The 16,298-nt window shown below is 37.0% G+C and overlaps 1 protein-coding gene across 2 annotated transcripts in view; it reads right to left on the bottom strand.

Annotated features, from left to right (window-relative positions):
* The window catches only part of LOC103044296 (P2Y purinoceptor 13), a 353,924-nt gene extending 339,456 nt beyond the window's left edge, over positions 1-14,468 (bottom strand). Inside the window, exons 1-2 of one of the 2 annotated variants that reach the window (XR_007438866.1) lie at positions 14,411-14,468; positions 11,361-12,514 (exon numbers count right to left, since the gene is read on the bottom strand). Coding sequence is in view for 1 of the 2 variants with exons in the window: in XM_022678573.2 (XP_022534294.2) it covers positions 11,517-12,512 (996 nt within the window). In the remaining variant the exon portion in view is untranslated. Of the gene's footprint in view, positions 1-10,944; positions 12,515-14,410 lie in introns of those variants that run through there. The other variant, XM_022678573.2, reaches the window with a different exon arrangement.
* Between the last annotated feature and the right edge of the window lie 1,830 nt (positions 14,469-16,298).

The raw sequence follows: 16,298 nt of genomic DNA, 5'->3' as shown, positions 1-16,298 counted from the left end.
TGGGTCGGGTCGGATTTTTTGGGCACGATCTAAGCTCTATTCTCTTTTGGTGAAGCTGTTATATTAATACCATTTTAACGGTCATTAGATTGTTGTTTTTGTCCATTATTTTGTTTTTATATATATATACATATTTCCTTTGAGTGTGGCTTGGTTTGTTTAATTTCATCCCCAGATGCGTTTTTCTGTTTTTTTCAGTATTACAAGTTTTAGTAATTTTCTTTGGTTGTATGGAGAATTTCGTTTTATTTTTTTGAAATTCGTTAGATTATATTTTTGTCAACATTTTGGGTTTATTTTCGTTTGTTATTTTTCTAATAATAATAGTAAATGCATAATTGATTTCCTTTTTTTTTGACGGGCGAATAATAAAAAGTAACGCTATAGTTACTTTTACTGGTAACTAATTACTTTTATAGTGGAGTAGCTCCGTTAGTAACTCAGTTACTTTTTTGGAGAAGTAACGAGTAACTATAACTAATTACTTTTTCAAAGTAATGTGCCCAACACTGCTCATTAGATACTATTTTGCTTTATAATGCTCCTCTCCTCACCATTGTCAGCATTACAAACAGTATAAAACTCAGAAGCTGTGTAGGTGAATTTAAAGTACCGGAACAGCTTCCTCCCCCAGACCATCAGGCTGCTGAACAGACAGCAAAGTGTACCAGTCCTTACTTCACTTTCCCACTAAGATTTTTTGTCCCATTAAGATCTAAATTTACATGTATTCCATGCCTAAATGTATATACAGCTCTGGAAAAAATAAGAGACCAATTGTGTGAAAAATTATGTGGTTCTTTGATTTTACCAAATTGAAAACCTCTGGAATATAATCAGGAGGAAGATGGATGATCACAAGCCATCAAACCAAGATGAGCTGCTTAAATTTTTGCACCAGGAGTAAAGGCATAAAGTTATCCAAAAGCAGTGTGTAAGACTGGTGGAGGAGAACATGCCAAGATGCATAAAAACTGTGATTAATAACCAGGGTTATTCCACTAAATATTGATTTCTTAATTCTAAAACCTTTATATATATTAACTTGTTTTCTTTGCATTATTTGAGGTCTGAAAACTCTCATTTTTTTTGTTATATTAGCCACTTCTCATTTTCTGCAAATAAATGCTCGAAATGACAATATTTTTTTTTGGAATTTGGGAGAAATGTTGTCTGTAGTTTATAGAATAAAACAACAATGTTCATTTTACTCAAAAAATAACCTATAAATAGCAGAATCAGAGAAACTGATTCAGAAACTGAAGTGCTTGCTTAATATTTTCCAAATCAAACTGCAAATTAATTGTGACATAAAGCATTCTAAACCATTAGGGACATGGCAGTCTCAGGGCCATAGCTTCTTCTCTACAGTGATCAGCAGTGTGGTGCTGATTATGGAAGAGAGGCTCATAACCACTCTTTTTCCAGGGAAATTCTACTGAAAATCAAGCACAGAAGAAAGATATTAGCCATTATGCTACACAGCCACACACGACAAATCGGAGCAATGTGAGCAACTTGTCACCTGATAGCGTGAATGGAGAGTAAGTTTTCACTCATCTCAAAACCTGCGCTACTATGATGTTACAATAAACTTGATAATTTATGATTAAAATTGATAATTAATTATGATTAATATATTTAATTTGAAATTCTCTGATGATTATGGATGAATACAATTTTTAAACTTGATGAAAATTCTATATATTCTATATATTCTATATATCTATTAACTTTTTTACACCAAAGCACTTTGAATTACACATTTTTTTATTTTATTAACCCTTGTTTGGTGTTCATATTTTTGTTACTTGTTTACTTTGTTACTTGTATTTAATTCAGCAAAATTAAGCAATTTTACATTAAAATGCTTTACACATGCTTGCTTCACCTAAATTGCAAGCAATATAAACAGCTTCCATGGTTAATATTTGCCCTTTACCTTTCTTATGTGACATTTCTTTCAAAAAGTGCTACTCTTTTTTTATTATTATTTTTTTTAATAAAATGTAAAAGAAAATGAATTAAACTCAAGATATGAGTAGAAAATTTGTTTAGTTTCAAATTTACAAATGAAGCAATGTTTATTAGCCCTTGGCCAAACATACTGTATGTAATATAAATGGTTGGGGGGGGGGGGGGGGTGTACAGTGTGTGTTTTTTGAAAATGTGTTTTGGTATATGTTTTTCACAAAAAATGAGCCAATGCCAATGAGTTTGAGTAGAAAAAATATTTTTTTCATTTTTGATGAAAAATGAAAACGGGTCCCAGAGACCTGAACACCACACAAGGGTTAATACAGGAGTGTATTTTGATTAAGTGGGGAAATTCCATCTCAAGATCAAACTTGCCAACATGGGAAAATTTTACTAGAAGTAAGCAGTTATCAGTTCGCACGAAATCATTTGCACGTGGAGATTAATAGACAGAGGAAATTAGTGCACAAGAACCCCCTGCACGATGTGTTTTCTCTTGACAAGATTAGATCAGTTCTAAGAACTCGCATGCGTGCGGCTACAGTAGGCCTTTGTCTTCCTGTGACTGGAGGATCATTGCCAAAAAAATGCACGTTAACTTACTGCCACAAAAGGCCATATGGCCATTCACTGCAGACTGAACCGTGTGCTGAAGCAGAAACACTGCAGACAATGAGCTGATGATCAGCACTCACATCACTGTCTCACGTGCTGGATGAGAATGTGTAGAAAGTGTAATTGCCAAAGCACGTTAGTAAGCTGGATGTTACATTTACACACTGATAATAAAGCAGTATGAAGGATCATCTTATAGTAATATGTTTTTTGTTATACACTGCCTGTCCAAAAAAAAGGTCACATACTCTACTAATATTTGTATAAACGCCTTTAGCTTTGACCGAATCACACATTTACTGTGGCATAGTTTCAATAAGCATCTGAAATGTCCAAAGATTTATTTCGGTCCAGTGTTGCATTCACTAATTTTCACCAAGATCTTGCAGCAGCATTGATGATGGTAGAGTCTGACCACTGCTCAAAGCCTCTCTTCTCCAGCACATCCCAAAGATTCTCAATGAGGTTAAGATCTGGACTCTGTGGTGAACTCTCTTAATCCATGTGTGAAAATGATCTCATGCTCCCTGAACTCTTTTACAATTCCAGCCCCATGAATCCTGACATTGTCGCCTTGGAATATGCTCGTGTCATCAGGGAAGAAAAAATCCATTGATGGAATAACCTGGTCTATATTCAGTATATTCAGGTAGTCAGCTGACCTCATTCTTTTAGCACATACTGTTGCTGAACCTAGACCTGACCACCTACAGCAACTCCAGATCATTTACTTAGTATAATCCAGGTGGAGATTTTTTTTTTGGGCCAGAAAGTGTATATTTGTTACATAGATACTAGATGAACCACAACACTGTGTGCCTTTAACGCCTTTAACAGGCCTTTGCTTGTATATAAGCTACAAGTGTAGGTGATACAAGACCCCTTTTCTATGTAATAAAGTAAATTATTTACATTCTAAAAACGTTAAGGGCTTAGGAAACTCTCCTACAGGACACTTGGAAAAGCTTCCTGTTCACTCTCTACTCCACTTAATAATTTCAGAACAGTAAAAGGAATCAACCCCAAACTGAAAATATGGATACAGTAGACTGTAGATAACCATAATGAAACAAAACATGAACTGTTTTAGTGATTTGTCTTCACTAAAATATTGATTTTAAAATTGATAATTAATTTTAGGATAGCCCTCTTTTTTTGTTTATTCATTATATTTTGACAGCTGCACACATACTTTAATTGAATGTCTTACTTAGGATTTTCAGTAACAGTTCTAATGAAAATTAATCATTTTTGAATGGAAATCCTCAATATTTAGGTGTGCAATATCAGGTAAAAATTTGACAAAAATGCTGGCCCGTAGAATAATATTACAACCAACACTACTGAGTTTTCATCAGTTAATTTTGCATCAGTTAATTTTAAACAGGTTTTGGTTTAGAGAAAACTGTGATCTCTGGAAGAGTCCCTTAAATGTATGCAAGCATGTTTTTTAAGCAGAGTTACCTGAGGGTCTGAAGATCACTAGCATCCAGTACTTACCATCAGCCTTTTCATTTGCACACAGAGATTTCTGTAGGTTCTGTAAATTTGAGTTGGTTGCAAATTGATTGATTGCAGCATTTTTTTTATTAGTACCAGTTACTTTTTTAGCATATTGTTGCTCCATCTTTTTTTTCAAGCTCTAAATTAGCAAATGTTTTTCATGAAAAGATAAAATGCCTCACGTTCAACATGTGATTTGTATTGTAGATTCTATTTTAAGTAAAATGTGGTTCTATGAGATTTGCAAATAATTGAATTCTGTTTTTATTTTACGTACATTTTACACAGTGTCCAAACTATACACATTCATGCTCACTTACGTAACAGCAGGTAAACAAGTGAAATGAACCTTAACATTCTCGGTCTCTAATAAAAGTATTTACCCCACTTTCACCTAAACATTTTTAGATGCTCCATCATCCTGCATCTACTGTTTTCAATTCCCTCAACATGCATAATGATAATAACATCATTCAATGAGAATTGAATTTGCTTGTGACAGTGATGACTGTAAACTCAACGAGATGTTAAGGCATCTGGTCGTGCTATTTATGAAACTGTCTGATAAAGATCTTTATACTGCAGAGGAGAAAAAAGCCCCTCAGCCTAAACAAGCTAGATCAGCAGTATTTGTACAAGCAGGGGCGTAGCAGCAAATTCCGGGCCCTGTGCACTCTCAATGTCTCATGCCAGTACACAAGGAACGTGAGCGGAAAAAAAAAAATCTGAATTTTACATGGCCCCCCTGCCTACTCGGGCCCTGGATAGTCAGGTCCACTTTCCCCCCCACTACCACACCCATGTGGAGTGCTACAGATAAGCAGCTCTCCAGCCCAGAAGGTTGATGAACAAACTTGCAGAACAGTAGATCTCAAAGCCAGATGAAAGGAGAAAAAATAAACAAACAGCCAAAGTGGGTCCAAAACGGGTGGAAAACGAAAATGGGTGCGAAAGCAAAAACTGTAAAAAAGATGGACGCCGTGTCGCCGTTCCCATTCATTCAATGAAAATGAAGCCAAAACCTTCCGCCATGTTGGCGATCCTGAAACTTGAGTCTGCGCAGTAGAGACCAGAGGAGGAAGAAAGAGTGTGGAGAGACAGCCTACTCATTTAAATAAACCCGCCCCTGAGGGCTGCCTCGAGGTCACAGGCTGCAGAGCGGAGCGAAGCAGAGCTATTGGTCCCACCCATAACCAGCCCTTTTACAATAACCACACCTTTTTTGAATAGAGCTGAATAACGTTTTAAAAAACAAATTCTGTGGGAATATAAAAAATTAACAATATAAGCAGAGGTTACACTAGCTGCTGCATTTAAATAAAGGAGGTAGAATTACAGGATATTGGAAAAAAACATGATTGAAAGTTGTCTGTTTTGCCATTGAAACCTATGGGGATGGGTGGGGTTACACAGCTTTCTGAAACTGAACAGCAGGGGGCGCCCGACCTGTGGTGGCTTCCTTTTTGAGAGAAGATGCTCTGGTCAGCTATACACAGTCTATGTGCGAAACGGAAACAGTTGGAAAATGAAAACGGGTGGAAAACAAAAAACGTGTGGGAAACGAAAACGGGCGGAAAATGAAAACAGTTGGAAAACGAAAACGGGTGGAAAACGAAAACGGACGGAAAATAAAAACAGGTGGGAAACGAAAACGGGTGGAAAATGAAAACCGGTGGAAAACGAAAACGGGCGGAAACAGAGATCACGCAAAGTATAAGCGAGGAAGACAACAGGCAGGGTAAACAAAGGCTATCCTGGGAAGCGAGACAAACACACTGGAGAGAAGCACGAGGGAGGAGGAGCCAGGGAGAGAGGAGCAGGGGCGTGGCAGCAAATTTTGAGCCCTGTACACTCTCAATGTCAGTGATACCCATGCCAGTACACAAGAAACATGAGATAAAACAAAAATCAGGATTTTCATGGGTCCCTCTCCGTACTCGTGCCCTGGGTAGTTTGGTTCACTTTTCCCCCACTACCACCCCCATGTGTAAGATTAGCTCTGAGTGTATTCTTTTATTTTATTAATTAAATCCTCAAACCTCATCAATCACTCCTACTTTTAATAATAATATCTGCTTATTTTTAATTAAAACACTGTAGAGCACTACATAACTGTCTGTGGCTTTCAGTAGTTGAGTAATGTTTTAGTACCTAACCCAACACTGTTGACAAAATGAAACATGCAGTTCTACTTATAACCTCAAGAGGGCACCAGTGTTTCATTTAAGAAGAACGTCATGTCTCAAATGTCCAGTTTAAGGCCCAAATTTGTTCTAAATAGTGTCCCACACCTTTTGTTTCCTCTCAAAGTCCATATTGTAAAGGTATGGACATATAACATAACATAATATTTATTATCTGCACTGTCACAGTTCAGAATACAAACTTAAAACATTTTAAATTGTTTACACGTCTGAATCTAAGGAAACTTATGTGATAAGATTCCACTACTTAGTTTGCATTCATGTATAGTAGACCTAATCTACGGTTGCAGTGATGCTGCCTAAAAATCCACCTCGTAAGCTTAAAGTGCTTAAAACTTTGGAACTTGTTATTTCAGTGTGACGGGATTACGGTTCAACTAATTTTGGAAAAATGCTTCTTTTTTGATTATATCAATTATTTTTCTGTTGCCAACAGAGGTCAACTTTACAAAACAAACAAACTAACAAACAAAGAACAAAATATGAGCATCAGGTGAGCAATATCCAGTACAAAATATCATTATTATGCTTTAAAGTATTTATTCTGTTTTTTTTCACTTTATGTTGATGATAATAATGATGATGATGATGTTGAAGGCCCAATGATCACCAGCATCCAATGCTATGCATCCTGTGCAGACTATGCTCTGCATAGTGGAACATGTCAGCACTTATTTGATTGGTACAATGAAAAAGTCAACCTTCAAATAGAGCTTGAGTTCAGACACAGTGATTTTCAGGAATTTTCCTGAGCCCATGCAGAGATTCCCAGTACAAAATCAATACGCCCTGTTTTTAATGCAGTGCCGCCTGTGGGCCCGAAGATCACCAGCATCCAATGCTATGCATCCTGTGCTGTCAATGCTGTGCATAGAGGAACATGTGAGCACTTTTTTGGTTGCTACAATAAAAAAGTCACCCTGCAAACAGAGCTTATCTCTGAAATCTGGCCCTGTGAGTTTTTCTGTGAAGATTTCACAGAGGCTTTGAAAGACATCATAGCTAATCTGTGAGTACGCAAGGGTCGTTTCTGATTCTATCACTATCAGACTCATCTCAGTTTGTTTATGTTTTCTAAGGCCTGAATGCTATCGGCATTCTATGAAAGTTAACAAAGGCCTCGTTTCTACACCAGGTTTGAACAGTTCTGAGTACAGAGGGTAACTGTTTTGGTGGCTTTTTGGGGAGGGTTATGGTTTTCTAATCATACTTGGGGCCATAGAACTATTATAGGCTATAACAGGGTTTAATGATGTAGGGATGGAGGGCCATGCTAGTGCCAGGGTAGCAATGTGGGACGAGGTCTACAGCCAATTAAATTATGGATCATTCTATCGCAACTTCAATGCTGAATATTTCACACCCCACAGCAGTTTTAACCAGATTTCTGCTGTGTATGAGGAACTTTGGGTTACAGACATGCGGAAGGAGACACTAGTCTGATTTCTTAGAAATAAAGAAGCGCATTCATGCAAATATCAATCTTCGTCTTCAGTGGTAAAAAAAAAAAAGACAGAAGATAAAATCATTAAGAACGCTACAAATGAGATCCACAAATAGAAACTGTACATATTTTATTTAAATTAAATTTAACAGTAATTGAAGTTGCTGAACAAGGGTTTGACTGACCCTGACACATGTAAAGATTGCACACACACACACAGCTTGTTTAGTACCTGCATAGAAATAAATGGAGTTAATTTGGTTAATTTTGTACACAATGCACATAATAATATCATCTGCAAACACAGGTTTAAGAATCAAGAAGAAAAAGTATGTTGCAAATTTAAAATAGGAAAAAATATAATAAAATAGTTTATACATTTTTGAAGATTTTACTTTATTTGACGATTGTTTTCATTTGGATTTTTGTTTCTGTGTTTTTTGATGCTGAATCTTTTGCTTCAGAAATTTCTAGTTTGCATCACCTTCGTTTTTTTGTTTGTTTGTTTGTTTTCATGGGTGGGTGGGACTTGAAAGGCCTCACTTTGAATTTCTATTGGTCACCTGATATTAAATTGACAGGTACCTTATTTCTTTAAATGTCACCTATGAGACATAGCCACACATTCCACACATAGTGGAATGACCTGGTTCCAATACGCAGCAGCAGTTAAACTGAATTTCTGCATTAAATAGTTGATAAAAAGGTTATGAATAATTAAGATGAGTGATGATTCATTTCACTTTTTTGTTTTTTTGTGGATGAAAGGAAATTTTGGTAAAAGCCAAACAAAAATAAATGTCAAATAATTGAAATCAGAAATATAGTAACCAGGTATCTTTAAACATATACACTATTGATCAAAAGTTTTAGAACAGCCCAATTTTTTTACTTTAATTTTTGTCATTTAAGCTATTCACGTCTAACCAATAACCAGAAAGGGTCCAAAATCCAATATACTGCATGGGCCTTTGAGGAAAACAAATATCCAAATGAAAAAATACTTATATTTTTATACGGTAAAAGTATATTGCACTGAAAATGAAAAAGTCAGATTGTATATGTACTGTTTAAAAAAAGAAGGGTCTGTAGTAAAGCAGTACTGGAACATATCATGTTACTGCACTTTTTACTGCAGCATTTACACACTTACAGCACATTTAAACTTTCATTTAAAATAAAAACTATAAAAAGACAGAGAACTCTTTAACTATAAAAAGTAGTAAAAGTATTTTCTTAAGAGAAGTTACAGATGAAGCCAGAGAGCGGTGGTTCATGTTTCCAACACTTTCAAAAGGCTCTGAATGGACTGAATTGGAGAAAAGTGGTACAGAAAGAGTCAGGTCTGGCTGACCCACATGGCAACTGCGCCTTTAGCTTAGCTGTTTAACATTGGACTCAGTCTCAGTTTCAGTTTCAGTAAAGAGAATAATCAGGTAAAGTGATGAGCAGTAAGACTGAACCATGTAGCATTGCGACTGTTCTAAGACTTTTGACCGGTAGGGTATATTTGATATGTTTCTTTTTTTTTTACTGTTTTGAATTCATAACATATATTTTCCCTTTTGATTCTCAAATTTAACTCAACGAAAGTACTCACAATCGAATGGGACATTAGATAAGATAACCATAACCCTTTTACCCTAAACATAAAGAATAATAATATATGCTCATGGTACATCAAAAACAGAGTGCAATGATGATATATTTACAACCTGATGTGTATCTACAGTGGCTTTTTCACAAGGGACTGACTGATGTTAATAATACATTGTATACTGTATATGTATTACGTGAAAGTCATGTAAGTAAATGGCCCCAATTTCTAGGTCATGAAGGTTTTTTTTCTGTATTTCGTGACACTGCAGATCATTTCACCAGCTGCAGTTGTGGTTTTGTTTTGTGGCTTCCACTTAAAAAAAATTGTCTTCCTCCTTCACTGACAGTTATTGCAATGTGTACAGTGGTTATTTACAAAAAAGCAAAACCAAAAGTCCACTATTTCTCTTCTCTGATTCGTAAGAAATTCTGATGAGTTCTTCAATGGTCAGAACCACCACAGAGCAGTTATTATTTGGGGGGGGTCGGGGGGGGGGGGGGGGGGGGGTTGGAGAATTCTCAGTAATGCAGTGAAACAAACAACATTGTAACATGGTGCTGGGGTATTAATAGTGCTTGTGTTGTGCTGGTAGGAGTGGATCAGACACGGCCGGGCTGCTGGAGTTTTTAAACACCTCACTAGACTGAAAATAGTTCACCAGAAATATCCTGCCAACAGCATCCTGTGGGTATCACCCTTTGACTTCTGAAAAAGGACTGACGTGGATGGCGTGGATGACCAACATAAAACTGTGCACCAATAGATTCAGAGCCTCTATTTCTGAACTTATTTACATCTAGAAGGTGAACCAGCTAAGTAGAATGTCTAATAGACAGAGGTGTTGAGTAACTAAGTACAAATACTTTGTTTCTTTACTTAATCTGTACTTTCTACTCATTACTCTTCTTTTATTTCAGCTTGTTTTCATTCCGGCTTCTCATCATTCAAAAAAAAAAAAAAAAAAAACCCTATCCAGATAAATCTCTCCATCCAGTGAGAGTAAATCTGATTGTGGTTGGATGAGAAATACAAACATATTCTATTCTAACACCCTATTGGTTTATACATGGTTTATCCATCACACCTGCACATGAATCACGTCACACTCCAGCAAGAACATAGCAGATGTACTGTATGTAGGCTAGTATGAAGATAACCATGGCTCAACAGACTCAAAAGATTTTGAAATGTCCCAACTAATGTTTAATATCTTCAATATATTTGCATTGTACTTTTTATATTTGCATTCATTTTAAATGCGCATATATGCAGCGGAAACTGAAGTTGGCCTAGTGCATAATCTCAAATTTATCAACATTATTATTTTAATATAACATTATAGTCATTATGGCTTTTAGAAAGATGTGTTTTAGGGACTTTAGCTTCAGCTCCGAGCGTCACCATTGCTCCTGGCGCCGGCTGCTATGCTATGCGGAGTCAATGTAGTCTATGTAAACTCTGCATAGCGTGGCAACTGGCGCCAGGAGAAATGGCGGCGCTCGGATTTGAAGCTAGCTTCCCCAAAACACATCTTTCTAAAAGCCATAATGACTATAATGTTATATTAAAATAATAATGTTGATAAATTTGAGATTATGCACTAGGCCAACTTCAGTTTCCGCTGCATATATGCCCATTAAAATTGCTGCATATATGCCCATTAAAATTGCTGCATATATGCCCATTAAAATTGAATGCATTTCAGTACAATGCAAATATATTAAAGATATTAAACATTAGTTGGGACGTTTCAAAATCTCTTGAGTCTCTTGAGCCACAGATCTTCTTCATACTAGGAGCTATAATGCTCGGAGCTGAAGCTCACGTTATAGGATGTAAACAGTGGTTTTTAATAAGCTTCTTGTGCACTTTTTAAGTTATGAATGCCTCGTTTTAAATGTCAAGGCTCTCTGGATTCTAGCAAGGAGGTGTGGAGCTACTTTTAGTCTGGATAATGGTGGAAAAAGTGATTTATGGGGCAAATTATCCTCCTTGTCACTCTGTCTAAAGGGTGCACATTACTGGTGCAATGTACAATTAATGAAGACTGGCCACCAGGCTGCTCCAATTTGGCCATGAAACCTCCCACACTAAAATGACAGGTGTTTCAGTTTCATTGTCCAACCCCTGTAGATAGATAGATAGATAGATAGATAGATAGATAGATAGAGGTTTACAGTGAAGTGTCTGAGGACTGATATGGTTCTGCACTCTTTCCAAAGGACTTAAAAATGCTGCTCCGCTGACAAATCTCCAAAAACCTGTTCCGGAATGACTTGCACAGGAAAAAATAGATCAGAGGGTCCAGGCACACGTTGGTCGCCGACAGCCACAAAGTTACATCCTTGACGACCTTTAGTATAGGCCTGATGCAGTTGTCCTTTTCCATGACTTGATAGTTGGTATAAGGTAACCGCACAGCATGGTAAGGCACGTAGCAGATCAGGAAAACCAACAGGATGAGAAAAACCCGAAACTTCGCTGAGCGATTCGTCTGATCGTTGTTGCTGCGGGACCTCCGGTACGATTCCATGACCTTCTTGGTGATGCAGATGTAGCACAGCATGACCACAATGCACACTGTCCAGAACAGGACTTTAGCAAACATGATGACCACTTTGTGCCAGCAAAGTCCTATTTCACTTTTCATGCGCATGCAGAACTCTTTATGGGAACTGTTCCGATGGTCTTGGTTCGTCGTGATGATGACGGGCAGGGTGTTGGAGCCGATCACCAGCAGCCAGCTGGAGATAGCCAGGACATTGCTGAGACAAATGCTGCGGCACAGGAGCAACCCACCGGGCTGCACGATCTTGAAGAAGCGATCCATGCTGATGAGACCCATCAGGATGATGCTCATGTTCATGGCCAGGTAGAAGAAGACGTGGCCGAAACGGCAGGCGAAGGCTTGCAGCTCGTCCGAGGCGCCAGGCAATTCGTTGGCGGCCCGGATTGGGAAAGTAAGGGTCATCAGTAGGTCGGCCGCCACCAGGTGCTTCAGGTACACCATGAAGGTGGTTTTGGCCTTCAGTCGGGTGGAGATCCAAGCCACCAGCACGTTGAGCAGAAGGGCAGGTGGAAAGAGTAAGAAGTACAGAGTGGAGATGGAGATGGCTCTGGCGCGGTCATTGATGCCACAGTTGGTTGTCGAATTTTGAGACACCATCATGTCTGCAAAAAAGTTATGGAGAGTATTTTATGTTAAAAACGTCTTCTTCAATTTAACATTCATGCTAGGCTAATATAACTAAGAAGTACTACTAAATTTAAAACGGCTACTAAAGACCCTTTCCAATTAGTAAACATATATAGACATATACGCAAATCCTTCATGTCAAAACACATACCACATATATATATATACAAAAAAATAAAATTTCCGAAATTCTTAGTAATATTTTATGAACATAAAAAAAAAAAAAAAAATTCCAATGTCTCTTTCAAGAAATTAGAAATCATACAATTTCTCAAACAATAAAGCAATACAACTATAAAATAAAATAAGCAATTTCTTGTATGGAAACATAGCCAGTCACTGTTTAATTTAGGCATTTCAAAAATATAACCTAAAGAAACATTTAGGTTACATTAGGTTTACTAATAAGGACATGTATATATAAACATACTGTTTGAACATATTAGTTGTCAATCACATTGTTTCAAAACTTTATGATGAATGGACCAATAGAAATGCTCCAAAATGAGTCGGGATAAACTATCTGTCAAATAAAGTTAAGGATTTTTTTCCTCAGGTAGATAAAATGAGATACAGCGACATTTTATGATTTAAACTCTGTCGGACATTCACAAGATTGACACAACACCTGCTACAAAACCACATTTCATTATTATTTAGATAGACCACAGGAACTCATACTGTAACCTTGACAAGTCTGGACCACCTTATAATAATAATAATAATAATAATAATATTAATAATAATAATAATAATAATAATAATAATATACCCACACAGAAAGAGCAAGGCCAATTGTATTCTCTCTGAGCTCCAGCAGCTGATGGCAAGCTGCATGGCCAAGATTCGAATCAGTGATTTTCCCAATCATAGTGGTGACTGTTTATGGTGATAGCTACAGAAATATTTGGATGACCATAAATTTGTGTCTAGTGTAAGTTAGCAATTCTAGCCTTCTAGCTCCAGTTTAAAGCTGAATAAGCAAAAGCTGAACAACTAGAATATCGAGGCTGATCAGCTACACCTGGGTTAAGATAAAAATCTGTAAAACGAATTAATTTGCTGAGCTATTCCTTCAAATGTGGTAAAAGTAAACACAGTAAACTGAGGCTTTTGTTGACTGTAGCAAAAGTCTTTTTTTCCTAAAGAACTCACTTCTCATTTTTACTTTCTTATTTCCTCATTTTAGAAAAGAGAAAACTTGCTAGTGAATCCATATATATATATACTTTTAAGCAATATTCTGTTCTGCAATATTTAATAGTCTTCTGCAATATTCTGTCCATAAAATATTTTGAAGTAACATCAAAGCACTGTTGTAAGTCACTCTGGATAAGGGCGTCTGCTAAATACCTTAAATGTAAATGTAAATGTAAATGAAAATAATGATAAAAATGTGTTTTTATTTATTTTTATATATAATAAAATAATATTCAATCAATCTGAATTCATTATTCTTTTTATGTAGCTATATACTGTTATGTAATTATCTACTTGTATACTGTTAGTTTGCCAGATATATATTAAGCATAAATACCATATACATACTTTATGAGGATGTTAGCTAACACTTTCAAATAAGGCTCACTATTAACAGTATTTTCAGACAGTAATAAACATTGTTAAATATTTAAGAAATGTCTCAACTATGTATTAATTGACACTAATTGAGATATCATTAAACATTACTTCATTATTATATATAGTTAAACAATGTGTAATGATTAATAATATCTTAACTAGTGTCAATTAATAATTAACTGGCAATTAACGTACCATTACTGTAAAGTGTTTCCGAATGTTGAATATACCTATACCATACAATAAATAATGTTTGATATACAGTATATGTGTGTAAATATATCTCATACCTTTGAGGATGCAGCCGTACCAGTCGAAGTTCCTGCAGTACTGAGTGCTGCTGCTGCTTTTTTTTTATCAGCGCATCTAAACCTCACTTCCTGAGAAGTTCCGCGGTTAATACTGGTCCAGAGAGAAAAAAAAAGTCTTCTGTTTTACAGCTTCTCTATTGGTGGTTTTATCTATTCTATGATTAATAATAATAATTCAAAATGCATCATTGTTATTATTAATATGTAACTACATTTTACACTACATGCTATATTGTTATTTTAATTCTAGGCTGTCTTTTCTGCATGGTTTCACACAGGTCCCTATTTTATCATTCTGTAAGTGAGCTGTCAACCTTGCATCAGTTCCACAGCTTGATTTAGGGCGTCAGTATCTCTTTTCTTTCATAAAGGACACCTTGAGGAGCTCCAAATGAACAAAAGGCATGAACAATTTATTTTAACTAATCATGAGTGTGTTTTTTGGGCGTAATGTGCATTAAACCAATTAGAGTGTGTCACGTGACATAGCAACCTGAGTGTGTCCAATACACTTCTCAGTGGAGGAAGCCGACCTGCTCATTTATACTTTTTTATGAACTCAATTTGTTTATTGCTGATGTAACAGTTTGCATAGCTGCCAACAGGCACACGCTATGGGTTTGTGCACTGCTGAAAAAAGTGGGGGTGTACACACATTCAGTGTTGTGCGTGAACGAGTTCAAAAGAACGCCTGCATTGAACACGCTCATTTTTTCGTGAACGTTGAACTGAATGCAACACATTTTTTAATAAAGAATTGAACGTGAATTAGCTCACATTATGTGTCATGAACGGCAGAGATCACTGTAAATGAACGTTGGCTAGAGAGTGCGAAGCGCGAGAGACAGAGATACAGAGAGATACGGAGAGAGAGAGAGAGAGAGAGAGAAAGAGAGACAAACGACGAGAGCGCGTAGTGCGAGGGCGAGAGATAGAGAGATACAGAGAGAGAGAGAGAGAGAGAGAGAGAGAGAGAGACCACCGACGAGAGCGCGGAGCGCGAGGGCGAGAGAGAGAGAGACCAACGACGAGAGCTCAGAGCGCGAGGGCGAGAGAGAGAGATACAGAGAGAGAGAGAGACCAATGAGGAGTGGGAGAAAGCGCTGCAATAAAAAAAATGGCTAGTGGAAGTGATAGCACGGAGACAGACACCGATTCTTCTTATAAACATTTTCATCACCTGGTAAAAACCCACAATTGCAGTGTCATAAGCAAATGTCTACAATGAGCAGTTTCAAAGAACGTATAGTGATTTCTAGCTTGACTTAGAATAAAATTGTGAACTTTGAACATGAACTGTTCACTTTGAGCATGTATGAACTGAACTGTGAACTAGTTCAGAAAAGCTGTGAACTGGCACAACACTGCACACATAGGGGATGTGCCTTTGTTGTCAATTCACTGCCAACATAGCAATGAACGTCTGAATGTTGAATCTGTCTAGGTTGTATTTAGTCAGTGGCGCACCTGTGATTTCAACTGCTGAGATAGCAATTCGCCAGAAATTTACCTGAACACACCCCATTTCGAGACCACAATGCCCATGCTATTTAAATGATGCAGGTGAAAGATATGAACATAGACCATTGACTGGGTGTAAAATACTCAAGCAATGGGAATTGCATGTCTTATGCAGTGTGTAAGATAAGCCCCATAGACTTTCAAAGCTACCTTCAGATAAAGTTAGACTCTTTGAGGGGGAGGTGTTAGAAGTTGTCAAGGATCTCCCAGCATGCTCTCGGGTGCTCTTTCTTCAAAAATGGAGTAAAATTTGGGTTTTTTAGTCATTTAGTCATGCTGGTGGAGCGCTTTTCATTCTCCTGGTTTTGGGGTTGAGGGTGAAAAAGAGTCTCCAATAGTAGGTTGC

The sequence above is a fragment of the Astyanax mexicanus genome, chromosome 4 (assembly GCF_023375975.1).
Source record: "Astyanax mexicanus isolate ESR-SI-001 chromosome 4, AstMex3_surface, whole genome shotgun sequence".
Classification (NCBI taxonomy): Eukaryota; Metazoa; Chordata; class Actinopteri; order Characiformes; family Acestrorhamphidae; genus Astyanax; species Astyanax mexicanus.
Note: the sequence above shows the minus strand (reverse complement) of the source record. Positions and strands in the feature narration are given on the sequence as shown.